Source organism: Pyrgilauda ruficollis, unplaced genomic scaffold, assembly GCF_017590135.1.
Source record: "Pyrgilauda ruficollis isolate IOZ18807 unplaced genomic scaffold, ASM1759013v1 scaffold59, whole genome shotgun sequence".
In the NCBI taxonomy this organism is placed as follows: Eukaryota; Metazoa; Chordata; class Aves; order Passeriformes; family Passeridae; genus Pyrgilauda; species Pyrgilauda ruficollis.
The window spans coordinates 331,493-345,329 of NW_024527599.1; the positions used below are offsets into that span (position 1 = coordinate 331,493).

The following is a 13,837-nucleotide window of genomic DNA, read 5'->3' on the forward strand; positions in this document are numbered from 1 at the left end:
TTGGCACGGGCCGGGGGAAGGGCTCTCTCTGCCCGAGGGCACCGCGGCCGGGATTCCTGCTCCGAAGGGAGGGGAGGAAGCTCCTCACCCGGCTCCCGGCAGAGCGAGGAGAAGGGGAAGCACCCACCAGCCGTAGCCGCCGAAGGACACGCTGCGCTTCCTCTGGAACATGCTGGTGGCTCGGTGCTGCCAGGGCGTGGGGACAGCGGTGGCAGGACAGGACAGCGGTGGCGGGACAGGACAGCGGTGGCCGTGCGGGGACAGCCGGAGCGGCGCTTTCTGCCCGACCCCGGCTCGTCCCGGCCAGCCGCCCCCGGCGCAGCAGCGCATGCACACGCGCACACACAAACACCACAAAAAAAGTCATTTCCTTTTCTTTTCGTTGCCACAGGCTTTTCGCAACCTCACGCTGCAAATATCGTATTTCTCCTAATGGCGGGACCACCAGCAGCGCCGCACGGGCAGGGGGCTGAGCCACGGACACCGTGTCACCCACACACATCGTGCCCTGCGGCTGCCCCAGCCACTAAGGCCCGATCCAGAGGGTCGCTGGGGGCAGCGCGGTGGTCTGCCTCTTCCTCTCTGTCCCCCCATGGTAGTGCTGCAGGCACAGCACCAGGCTGGCCCCCTGGTAGGGGAACCTCCACCCACCCCTCTGGTGCCCCTCAGGGGACATCCCACCAAAGGCATCAAACCTCAGTAGGCAGAACCCCATCACCTCATCCCTCATGGCAAACAGATCCCACCACCCCAGAGCCCAGCAGGGTATCTCCCACTAGTTCCCATGCAGCTGCCTGTGGCACACAGGTTTTCCATCCCCTGGTTCCCTGGCAGCTCTGCAAAGCTGAAGTGGCATCTGCAGCCTCACCACCACCCACACTCCCCTGTCCTTTAGCAGCCAGGCTTCAGAAATCCCACAGAAATGGAAATGCTGACATCTAGCTGGGTATGGGCTCCCATCCATCACAAATCCCCAGCAAACAGATGCTGTTCCCTGCACCACACTTTGGGCACTGCAGGGCACAGCAGAGCCGGGGGGAAGTGAGCCCTGTTGCAGGGGTGGGCACGGTGCCCAGAGGCTGGGTGTGGTGCCCAGGTGTCCTCACACCTTCCACCTCCCCAGACCAACCGCCAGCTCCCACCTGCAACCACTCAGAGCTGGGCTGCACAGGGGATCACCCTCAGTCCAGGTGAGCAGGAGGGGTGGGAGCGCCGAGCCCCCTTGGGCAGGGCAGAGGCAGGGGGAGCTGGGCTGTGCTGGGCCAGAGCCCAACACCGCAGCCAGGATGGGATGAGCTGCTCAGCCACACATGCCCTGCCATGCCCACGGGATCCAGGAGCCAGTCCCAGAGCCACTGCAGCCCAAAGGACAGAAAGAGCCCCTGAGTGCCACGGTCCACCCAGACCACTCACCTCCTCCCCCAGTGATCCAGCACCTGGCGTGGACTCACAGCATCCCCTTGCCCTGGCACTCCATGCAGTGCTGGCCCCTGGCTCACAGGCAGCTCTAGCCCAGCGTTCTCATACAAGCACCCAAAAGCTTTAAATTGAGAGGCACTTGAATTCTATCTGATGTGTGAAAAAAAGGGGTGGGGGGAGAGAGAGTATAGGGAGCTGGAGAGAGAAATCACTCATCTCTGAGGAAAAAACTTGGACTGAAATCCAGCCATTTCAACTCCTACTTTTCTGCCCACAGCCTTAAAGGGATGAAACGATGGAAATTCTTTTAATTTTAGAGCTCTTAAGAACGTTATTTAAAAACAAAATGCTGCAGGCTTTGAAGCCATAATTCAGGTGCTACAAAATATCTGGAGCAGTCATTTGCTCAGAACACGTTTGTTCCTGGCCTGCATGATCTGTGTCAGAGCTCTGCACCAACAGCAGTGTGACGTTATCCTCTCGCTTCATCTTCCCCCAGGTCATGTCTTCCTTACACTCCTCCCAGTTCATTTCTGCCCAGCTCTACCGAGCTGCTCACAATTAAAATGTCTGAAAACAAAAGCTGTGGGTGTAGCCAGGCTCCAGAAGGAGACCCAGTGTGGCTGCTCCAGCCCTGCATGCAGAGGTGTGGGACACGGGGTGACAGGGGCTGTGGCAAGCACTGACCTTTGCTGTACCACAGCAGGAAGGACTTGGGGAGCCCCAGAGGCACAGCCAGCTTTAGACCTTCCCCTCGCAGCACCAGGTAGTGCCCAGCTTCACACCTTCCCCTCGCAGCACCAGGTACTGCCCAGCTTCACACCTTTCCCCTTGCAGCACCAGGGTACTGCCCAGCTTCACACCTTCCCCTTGCAGCACCAGGTAGTGCCCAGCTTCACACCTTCCCCTCGCAGCACCATCTACTGCATCTTCTTCTGCTGCTTGGGCCCTGCGGGAACTCGCGGCTGCTGGGGGTGACACGGAAGCAGGAAGGGTGGCAGGGACAGGCACAGCAGGGCAGGACCTGACCCCCTTTGCCAGGAGCTCACCTCGGTCAGTAGGTCACAACCACTCCTGCAGCTCTTCCCCACATCATGCTAAAGCACAGGGTGACCCCCATGCCTGCCCCCGGATTTCAGAGGAGGGCAGGACCCTGGGATGGCCATGGGGAAGCATCTCCATTTCCTGCTGCCCAGGAGGGTGGGGGGCAGCCCCTGCACAAGCCCACCTCACCCCCTCCAGCACCGGGGGATATCCATGGCTGGCAGTGGTGGCAGTGGAGCTCCTCCTGCTCCCCATCCCCACACACCTGGCAGCCCCCCAGGGCCACATAGCTACCACAGATCCAGGTGACAAGCTGCATTTGAACCAGGCAAAGGTTAAAAATGCACCAGGGCCCAGCCCCAGCCCCCCCAGGCCAGCAGCCTGCCTGGCTCCGGGTACCACACCACTGCCTGCCCAGCACCGTCTCACCCGCAGGGGCGTGCCTCCAGAAATAGTCTCTGCAATGACATTTTCTCACTTCTCCTCTTCCCCCCGAGGTATTTCACACAGGCTCATAAACAACAAGGAGAAAACCTTCCTACTTTCAGAGCAGGCACAGGCAAATCATAACCGAGCAGCCAAAATTAGGGAACAAAACCCTGGGGGAGGACAACTCCTCAGTACCATCTGCACCAGTCTAAATTAACATCTCCCAGGGGCCTCTGCCAGAACCAGGATCCCGTTGCTTCAAGCCAACCTGGTGAGCAGCCCCTGCCTGCTGGGAACAGTGCCACACTGCTGGTGACACCTCAGAGCAGGACTGTGCCCAGCAAAGGCAGCATAATTCTTCCCTTTCTTACTGGGATTGCATCATTAGTGCTTTAATATTGCCTACGGCTCTCTGAGGGCATTCAGTTTCCTATTATGATTCTAAAGAAGGTTGTGGGCACCAAGAAATATTAGATTTTGTCCTGACAGGAAGAACATGCCGTGTGCATCATCAGCTTGACCTACAGAGCAAAGGAAAACAGTGTCCAAATTACCTCTGACTCAGTTCATGGAATACTTTAAACACGATTTTCTCCCCTTTATGGTACTGCTGAAGTGAAGAGAGAAACTCGATGTCTTAAATGCAGCTCCCACAAACCCCAGCTTGCTCTCAGGGGTGGCTCTTCACTGTTGAACAGCCTCAGACCAGAAGGGCTGAGAGGCTCCTTCAGCAGCACGCTGGGCAGGGAGGCTGTGTGTCACCCAAGAGGAGAGCAGACACAGGATGGGAAAGACAGAGCCCTTCCTGAGCCCAAGGCCATGCACAGCTCAAGCTGCAAGCCATGCTCCAGCTCCTCTTCCACATTCCTGAGAAACCACTGGTGGCTCCTGGACTCATCCTCATGTCCAAAGAGATCTGACCACCCTGCTCATTTCCATGGAAATGGCTGAAAAGCAGATCCTGGAGGAAGCCACCATGTGACCTGCAAAGCGTCGCCCCTCGGGCAGCTGGCACAGAGGGATACTTACACCCAGCCATGGCAGCACCAGCTTTCCCAGCAGCCCAGGAAGCGCCCAGCACAGAGGAGAGAAACCCAGGAGACCTGCAGGTGCTGGCTGACAGCCTGGCCCCCGTGCTGGCCGGGTGCCTGTGAGCCCCAAAGGCCTCTCCCACCACCATAGGAACCAGCTCTGCTGCACAGGGACACAGATCATGGCTCACCACAGCCCTGTATGCACAAACTCATCACAGGCTCCCAGGCTCATTGAATTCTTCTCAGCCCACTGAATTTAATGTACAGCATTGTTTGTTTTCTCAAGGCCACCCATTTTAGAGTCCTGCCTTGCTAGCAATGAAATTCCTCTCTCACGAAAAGGCATGAAAAGGCCCTCTCTAGGAAAAGCCTGTTCAAGCACACACATTTTCTGTGCCTGTTTTCTCCACCTCTTCCAACCACCCCCTTGCCATGCCAGTGGAGCCTGAGGGAGGATGCTCCAGGGAAGCAGGAGAGGCTCGCATCCTCCTGCAGGGAGGTTGCTCTGTGCATCCACACGACGCCCTCACGGGTGCCTTGCACAGGATGCTCCAGAGACAGGGCAGGCACCACTGGCCCCACCGTGCTCCCCTCTGTGCCAGTGGCATCCCCGTGCAGCCAGACCAGCGGCTGCCACGCCAGCAGCAGGTCCCTGTGCTGTCACCATGGCTACCTGCACATCCTGCACATCAGTCCCCAGTGCCTGCAGGAGCAGGAGCCCAGCGCTCACTGCCCAGGCAGCAAGGGGCTGCTGGAAGGAGGATGCACTGGGCCAAACCTCCACAAAAACCTGCTCCCAGCGGCAGGCTGCCACTGCCAGCTGCGCCAGGAACTGGATTGTGCTTGGCCCAATTCACACAAGAAACACGGAGCAGGGGGGTGGCTGCAGCCAGTGAAGAAATTGTGGAGAGACAGAAAAAGAACAGCTTAAACTGAAAACCAGGGCTGGGAAAATGTGGGGGCGGGATGAAAGCATGGGAATGAGAGAGACCTGAACATGCTTTGGCTGGAAATTAGGAGGCTTCTAATTTTCAATACAATCAGTCTCTGGAACAGTTTCCTAATTATGGAAATAAAGGAATCAAAAATACCCCAACCCCCCTCACTGAGGCTCAGAACATTTAAGATTTACACAAGATGGTAAAGTCTGGTGGAAGGTGTCCCTGTCCATCGGAGGGGGTTTGGAACTGGGTGACCTTTGCAGTCCCTTCAGCCCAAACCATTCTGTGATTCTATGACCCTGTGATGCCCACAGCTGCAGGGAAGGGGCTCACTGACGCAGCACCTGCCCTGGCCCCTTCCCCTTCCCCAGGGCTGCTCCTCTCAGACAGCCCTGCCCTGCACCCCAGCCTCAGCAGCAGACAGGAAATCGGGGCTGCCCGAGGCTGAGCTGCGCAGGCACCAGGTCAGACCTCAGCAGCCAGGACTGAGGTTTGAGGTCAAACCCATGCCTCAACACTGAACGTTGCAAACAAGCCACATGGGGCCTGAACTTGAGCTTTTCCAAATCCTGCTACCTCTTGCCAACATCACCTGTGTTTTTCAACCATTTTGGGTGGGCTTTTCAAGAGCCAGGCTGAAACCAAATCACAGTCAAGGAACAGTCCTTCTGGCATCCAGCTCGGAGGCAGATGTTCACTCCAAGCAAGGATTCATCTACCCCCACAAAACTGCAAAACTGTCTGTGGAGAATGAGCTGGTTTTAGCTCCTGGAAAAAAAAAAAAATGTGTCTCCTCCTGTTGCTGCTGAAGTCCTGTTCCTGTTTCCACAGCAGCAGCAGCCACCGACCAGCAGTGTCTGAGCAGGTAACACAGCAGCAGCAGCAGCAGAGGGCCTCTCTGAGCAGCCTCAGGACCCCGCTGCCAGACAGACATGCTCAGGGATGAAGGGAAGGAGGGATGATAAAACAAACAAGCAAAGAAAAAGGCATTTTTGCTGCTATGGTTATCGTCCCTAGTGGGAGGAAAGGCAGCAGAGGGAGAATGCAGTATCTGTGAAACGTGGCGTGTGCAAGTGCGAGCCGGCTGCCTGCAATCACACCGCGAGCTGGAGCTGAATTTCAGCTCTTTGGCACGATTCCAACCTTCAATAAATCCTGCCTTGTGGACAGATATTATGTCCCTTCTGCTACTAAAACAGCAAGCAGTCTTAAACAAAACAGCAGAGCCCAGAGCGTGCAGAAGACGGCACAACCTGGCAGGATCCATCTCACAGCCTGCATCCGCCAGGGATGCAAGCAACACCTCACACAGCCCTCACAGGCTCTGGCAGCTCCACGCCAGGCACATCGGCGCTCTGCCTGTGGGAATGAGCAGGAAGAAGGGAAACGCTCAGCCTGCTGAGCAGACATTGCACTGCTTTGCTGTCAGGGATGAGCTGCAGCCTCGCGCAGGGGCAGCGTGCGGAGGATCGCCCAGCAGACTGGCGTGGGGCGCGCAGGGAGGCTCAGACGTCCCTTTTCTGTGCAAACACCTGGGGCTCCCCAGCCAAGGAGGTGCCCGGGGGAGGCAGGACAAAGCCCCCGCATGCCACCGGACACCACCACCCCGACCCCCGGGGACAGCAGGCAGAGCCCCGACACGGACTGCTGGAAATCGCCTCCTCGAATGGTCAATATTCTAAGAGCGGTGCTGGCAGCCACTTCACCGTCCCCCCACCCTTGGGTCCCGGCCCTCCGTCCCCAGCCCTGAGCCTCCGTGCATCCCCCGGCTCCCGGCCCCAAGCCCCTGCCCTGCACCGCGGGGCTGCCCGGCCAGGAGCGCGTACGTACCGCCGGGGATGGAGCCCGCAGCCCGCGCCGTGCCCGCCGCTCGCCGCCTGCGGATCCCGCCGGGTGGCGGAGCCGGCCCCGCGCGGGGCGGTGCGGGGCGGAGCGGGGCGGAGCGGAACGGCGCGGAGCGGCGCGGAGCAGGGCAGAACGGCGCGGTGCAGAACGGGTCGGGGCGGTGCGGGGCGGACCGGGTCGGAGCAGGGCAGAACAGCGCGGTGCAGAACGGGTCGGGGCGGGGCGGGGCGGTGCGGGGCAGACCGGCGCGGAACGGCGCGGAGCAGGGCAGGTCGGTGCGGAACGGGGCGGGGCAGAACGGAGCGGAGCAGGGCAGAACTCGTTCGTCGTCCGGCGCCGTGGCCTTGCCATCCCGCAGGCTCCGGGGCAGAGCCGAGTCCTGCCGCCTGCCCCGCCCGAGGGCAGGAGCGCGGCCCCTCCGAGGGCAGGGCGGAGCAGGGCAGAACTCGTTCGTCGTCCGGCGCCGTGGCCTTGCCATCCCGCAGGCTCCGGGGCAGAGCCGAGTCCTGCCGCACATCACCTCCGAGGGCAGGGGCACATCACCTCCGAGGGCAGGGGCACGGCACCTCCGAGGGCAGGGGCGCGGCCCCTCCTAGGGCAGGGGCACATCACCTCCGAGGGCAGGAGCAGGGCTCCTCTCGGGCCGTCTCCCCGTTCCCTTCCCACCCGCAGCCGCTGCAGCAGGCGGCCCGGCCCGCAGCATCCCTGCGCCCCAGCCGTGCTGCGGGTGCTCCTGCCAGAGTTACACTTGGGCTGCCTTGGGAGACAAACGCTCCACTCCACAATGAGAGATACGGACACCACTCATAATTGGTCGCTGGTGTCCTACAGACTCTCCAGACGGCTCCAGGTAACTTCTCAGGGGAAAGTTCCAGGTAACTTTTCCTCTGGGAAATCAAACGATCCAGGGAAATTAGCCCCCTCGGGAAATCAAATGAATCTAGTGAAATTAACCCCAACAGCACTTAGCATTAATTATAAATGATGTTACACGCATTTCACGTGCCAAATGAAACACGCACATCAGGCATTAGGCTAAGACAACCTCTGAAAGCAATTTGCAAAAATTAGTTAAAATCAATAAACAGCACAGTCATTCCAGCTTCTGGAAAGCCTCTCCAGCGGCAGGCAGAGGAATTCCCATCGTGGGAAGCAGATGGCAGCAGTAAGCATGTATGCCTTGGCTCCTGCCGGGAGCAGCTGGCACCTCCCTCATGTCCCTAGAAGTCTCTCCCAGGTGTGAATGTCACCTCCTTCCACCCCCACCCTGCTTGCCCAGCATGAAGAGTACCCACAGCCCTTCCTGTCCTTGGATTTCCCAATCCAAGTCTTTTGGGCACCTCCTTGCTCTGCAGCCACCCTCCCACTGCTGTTCTCCTCCATGCAGTTCCAGGCAGATAAATACTTCAGGGCTTTAAGGGCTCTTGGAGCAGAACTGCTGCTGAAACAGAGAGGGAAGAGCTTTTAGTGCCACAGCCACTCAGGGACCCAGCATGTTCCAGAGCTCTTCGCAGGCCAGAGAGCAGATGCTGCTCTGTGTGTGTCTGGAGGCCCATGAGGCTTTTATGTTAATGGTGTTTTATCATCACACACGGGATGGGAACTGACAGCAATGCATATGCATCAGCAGGGAGAGCCACAGCACGTGCCTGGGATGTGGCTCCCAAGGGGAGAGTTTAACACCGACCAAAATCAGGGGATCAGAACAGATATTTTCCAATGATCACTGATGGCTGGGGGAAACACAGCCCCTGGCTACCATCTGTTTTTAAGTAAACCTCAAGTGCTGCACACATAAAGCAGATCCTCAACTAAAACCACGGGGGCGATTACAAGAGAAGTTTGGGCAGGCAGGTGATAATTTGTCCTTTCCACTGCTTTAAACCAAACAGCTCTCATGTGGTGCTTGCAGCTCCTGGTGCAACTGCCCAGGACTTGATTTAACAGCAAAGCCCAAGAGGTGCGTGTGTCACAGGGCTCCCAGACAGGCTGGGGCTCAGTGTCAAAACCACAAGGGCTAGTGAAAGAGCAAGCAGCAGGGCAGGTGCCAGTGCTGCCCGCGTCCCCTTACCTGCTGGGGGAGCCCAGGTCTGCCCGGCTGACGATGCGGTGCTGCTGGGGCGAGTGCAGCCACTGGAACGCCGTCAGCGTCCTCTCCTCGATGCGAAAGCGGCCTTCTCGCACGTACCTAAAAATAACAGCGGCGAGACTGAAATATTCATCAGCGCTGGCTGCGGAGGGAGCGGCAGCAGGAGCTCTCCGAGGCAGCAGAAAATCGCTTTACAGCCCACAGCCCTGTGCCACCCCACCCCACTCACCCACGGCCACGTCTGGGACAGGGCATCCCTGGGACCGACCCCAGGGAGGGTCCCTCACCCTCCTTGGGTGTCTGTGGGGTCGCTGCCCCTTACAGCCCCTAGCCCCTCAGGCCTCTGGACAGACCCACAGGCCCCCGTGACCGCCCTGTGCAGGAACACAAAGAGCAAACATCTCCAAGCAGCACAGGACATTCCCCTGTAAAGCCCCAGGGGTACAGCACCCCCTGCTCAGCACCATCCTCTTGGGGTACAGCCTGTCCCCAGCACACACCCCCCCAGGCCAGCCCCATCCCCAGGCTGTCATTGGCTCCAAGGCATTTCCAGCATCCCTTCAAATGCCAGGCCAGATGTTGGGGCTCATCCAGTAATAGTTGAGTGAATTGATGGTTATGAATTTGATTAGAAGAGTATGGGCTCCCTGTTAAGTGAGCAAAATTCTGACAACTGCAGTTGTTTCCATCTTTTGGAACAAAATCCTGTTGCCTGCTTCCATCCCAGCAGCCAGCTGCACTTCATACACACTCCTCTGAATGTGAAATTTCATCAGCAAGTAATTAATAAGCTAAAGCCCCTGTAGAACTGATTGGAGATATGCACACACAGCTGCAGCACCCATGAACCTCAGCCAGAGCTGGAGAGAGCTCCTGTCCCTTCCTCTGCATTGGATGCTCCAGGAGGTTCATTCCCAGCACTAACCCCAGGGATGTGCCTGCATGGGGCTGAGGGGAGGTTCTCTGTGCCACGAGCTCCCCACGTGCTGCTGCTGGGCTCTGTGACCTGCCTGAGCCCTGCAGGTCCTGTGAGCTGGGGGCAGTGACAGTGCAGGAACTGAGTTCACACTGCAGCTAAAGGAAACCCAAAAGGCTCCCTGAGCATCCCCAGCACAGAGTGACCTGCCAATTTTCTGGTTAAAAGCATCTGAGCACGGTGCAGTGGCAGTGCTCCCTGCAGCTCTGCTCTGATTACCGTGCACAGAGCGCAAGGGAAGCCAGGCTGTCCCTTGGGAAGTGGGGGTGAGGCAGTGGGGACACAAAAGCCGGGCCACGCAGCTGCTGCAGCAGTTTGTTCAAGTGTGAGAGGGGAAAAGTGTCTTTGGCTGCAAGGAGCGGGGAAGGGAGGGAGAGAGGAAAAGAAAAAGCTTCAGTGACTCCCACTCTTGCCCCGGTTTGAGGGGCTCCCACCCACAGCAGGGGAGCCGGCTCGGGCTCTGCTCCTGCCAGGGAGAGCCGGGCCCGTCCCGGCGCTTCCATCAGCATCCCCGCGGAGCCACCCAGCCCTCCTGGCATCGCCGCAGCTCCCTGCTCAAAAGTCACAAGCTTCGGACGTCACAAACTGCACAATTCAACATAAAAGAACACAGACAAAGCTTGTTCTCAATGTCAGCCCGTCCCGGCTGTTCCGGGCACAGACCGTGCCCTGTTCCAAGCCCGTCCCCGCACTCCAGAGACCGCAGGAGCCTCAGCACGCCCCGCGAGTCTCGGGGACTCCCCCGGAACGAGCAGAGCTCGGCATCCCGGCACGCTGCCGCTCCCACGCTTCCTCCCCAGCGGGCAGGACCCTTTCCCGAGTGCAAAAAGTCTTCGGGATGCGACTCTCCTGCCTCTGCCAGCGATCCCCCTCCCAGCACGGGCCCGCACCCTCGTGTGTCCCCCCGGCTGGAACAGGCGCCCCGCCGGGACCCCCGCTCCCGCCGGGACCCCGCGACGCCCCTCGGAGTGCCCCGCAGCACCCCAGATCCAGGGCGAGGTCCCGTGTCCCCTCAACCCTACCCGGGGTCCCCCCTGCCCGGGTTCTCCTCCTCTCCCGGGCTGGGAGCATCCCCGCGCCGAAGCCCAGACCCCTCGCAAGCCGAGCCCCTGCCGGTGTCCAGCTCGGGTCCCCCTTGCCGAGAAAGCCGGGACCCCCGGGCCCGCCGCACTCACCAGCGCACTAGCTCCCAGCGCCGCTCCCCCGCCGCCTTTCCTGAGGCCATCCCGGGGGTCCCGCCGGGCGGGGGGGGCCCGCAGACCCCGCTCGGAGCCGCCGGCGGCTCCTCAGCACCGGCCCCGGGCTGGGGCGGCTGCGCCGGTCCCTGCGCCGGTTCCTGCGCTCCCGCCCCCTCCGGCGCCCGGGGGACCCGGGGGGGCCCGGCCCGGGCAGGTGCGGGGGGGCCGCACGGCTGTGCCCGGTTATGTAAAGCGTTATGCAACGCCCCCGCCGGGGCAGCCCCGAGGGGCGCACAGCCCCCCGGCACCTCCGGGCGGACCCCGGAGTCCCGCACCGAGCAGCTGGAGCCCATCCAGGGAAACGTGCGCTTCCCAGCCCGCGAGCACTCCGAGCAAGTGGCGCTGAGCATCCCAAAGTGCCTCGGGAGCTGCCACCGGGGAAAGAACCCCCGGGACGGGCCCTGGCCGCCTGCTCCTCCCCACGCCCCCCACTCACCAGTGCCTCGGGCGAGGCCGCAGCCCGCCCCTGCCCTGTCACGGTCCTTGCTCGCTGTAAGAGCAGCCACCCAACCCGCCCGGCACAACCGGCAGAGCTGTTCTCCCATAAATTCAGAGCAAAACCTGCCCGAGCCGGAGCTTCCCTCCCGGAGCCCCTGGCGCTGCAGGGAGCTCGGCAAACCACACGTGCAGTCAGGTGTTACTTCATGGAGCTTTAAACCACGCTGAAAGCTGTTTCCCAAAAGTGGTGTTCTGGCCCTAATTCCTCACTTTTCTGATCTTTGAGAACTTAACTTCACAGCTCAGCAAACCCAGGCGCTGCACCCACAAGCCAACAGCTTCATTTAAAGCAAATGGTGTTAATTACTCAAGTAAATTCCTGTTATTGGTGATTCTGAAGTCCCGCTGCTGAAGGGCATTGATGCTTCCTCACAACTGGGGAGCAGAGGTTGCTTGGCCGTGCTGGCTGGAGGGGCTGTGCCTTGCCTGGGCCACAGGAAGGGAGCTCCGGCTCCCCCAAACCTGGGCAGTGGCCTGCCCTCCACAGGGGCTGTCGTCTCCCACGGGTTGTGGCTGAAGGCTGAGAGAGCCACTTGCCAGAGAGAACATGTCCGTGTGCCGGGGGAGCAGAGGCGATCCCCGGGAGCCCTCGTGTGGGCCAGCTGTGGCCAGGAAATGGCTGGGACCCCACCTTTGGTGGCACCAGCGGGCTCAGGGAGAGCTCCACAGGGCCCCAGAGCTGTAACGAAGCTGTAAATGGACAGAGAGCTCAGGGGAAGCCGAGCTCTGCTCCCAGCACTCACCTGCAGGGCTGACCCTGCTCTGGCTCCGAGCCCAGCCACAGCTCCCCCAGCCCCTGCCCGGCTGCAGGGGGGCACGGGCAGGGAACAGCGACAGAATGCACCGGAGGGAGCAGGGGAGAGCCAAAACTCACCCTCCTACCCCTGGAGCCCCGGAGCTGACCCACCCCTGCTTCACCATAACAATTTTTACGGACCTGGGAGATATAAAAATAAAAGCGACCTTCATTTAAAAAAAGTTTTCAAAAAATGAGAAAAATTTAAAACTGGACTGTTCACAGCATATCACATATGCACTAACACAGAGGAACAAGTTGCATTGCTTAGCTCAAGCAAATATCCTTACGAGTAGATATTTTCCAATCCCTGTGGAAGTGTTAAGCTAATGTTAAATTTATTAAAATCCTCCAGTTTTTAGCCTTTAGACTTTAAGGAGCTTCTTATTAGGTTCTTCAAAGCAATTAGAAGGCACACACACACTACATTTCAATTAGGTTGAAAAATAATATCTGAGGCAAAGTTAAACTCATTTATAAATTAAATGAAAAAAATCCCCCAACAATTAACTCGGGGGTGGCGGGGGAAAGCTGTGGTCTCAAAGCACTCCCGTAGCCACCCTGGAAGGGCACAGGATTCCGGTTAACTCCAGTGCACATGGGATGCAGCTCCCACTGGGAATCAGCTGTTTCTTCCAGGAATCAGCCACCACTGGAGGGACCTGGGCTTACCCAGATGAGGCCCTTGGCCACATCCAGACCTGCCGGCAGAGGCTCCATCCCTCAGCTCCTCTGGCAGCCCCCAGAAGGAGCGATGGTGCCAGCAGCAGCCCCAGGTGCTGCCGGGGCCTGTCCCTGCCCGGTGACTGTGGCACGGTGGGGGATGGCTGCTGTCCCTAAGGATCAGCCAGACCTGCTCGTCAGAGCGAGACTGGGGACTCTGAGGACAGGGCGAGGCCGTGGTGCCCAGCACACCTTACCCCGGCAGGGCAGCACGGCCCTGGCCCTGCCCGCCTGCCCAGCCCTGGGAGGGGCCACAGCAGGAACACAGCGGGAACACAGCTGGAACACGGCTGGAACAGAGCGGGAACACGGCTGGAACACGGCTGGAACACAGGGGGAACACGGCTGGAACACGGCGGGAACAGAGCGGGAACACGGCTGGAACACAGCTGGAACACGGTTGGAACACGGCTGGAACACAGCTGGAACACAGCTGGAACACAGCTGGAACACAGTCTGGCACAGCCCCGAGCCAGTGACACAGGCACACAAAGACACTCACACACACCTACACACATGCACACACACACTCACACACGCGTACACACACACACACACACACACACACACACACACACAGACTCACGGATGCTGCCTGTACCGGGGCTGGTGCCGGTACCACTTATCCTTACCGCAGCCGGTGCCGCTGTCCGCCGGTGCCGGTGCCGGTGCCGGTGCCGGTGCCGGTGCCGCTGCCGGTGCCGGTGCCGGTGCCGGTGCCGGTGCCGGTGCCGGTGCCGGTGCCGGTGCCGGTGCCGGTGCCGGTGCCGGTGCCGGTGCCGGTGCCGGTGCCGGTGCCGGTGCC

At 59.9% G+C, this 13,837-nt stretch overlaps 1 protein-coding gene across 2 annotated transcripts in view; it reads right to left on the minus strand.

Annotated features, from left to right (window-relative positions):
* RAP1GAP2 (RAP1 GTPase activating protein 2) overlaps window positions 1–296 on the minus strand; it is a 43,280-nt gene extending 42,984 nt beyond the window's left edge. For both annotated transcript variants that reach the window (XM_041482490.1, XM_041482489.1), the window contains exon 1: window positions 128–296. In XM_041482490.1, coding sequence (XP_041338424.1) covers window positions 128–171 — 44 coding nt within the window. In that variant the 5' untranslated portion in view covers window positions 172–296. The remainder of the gene's footprint in view (window positions 1–127) is intronic.
* Window positions 297–13,837: the final 13,541 nt, after the last annotated feature.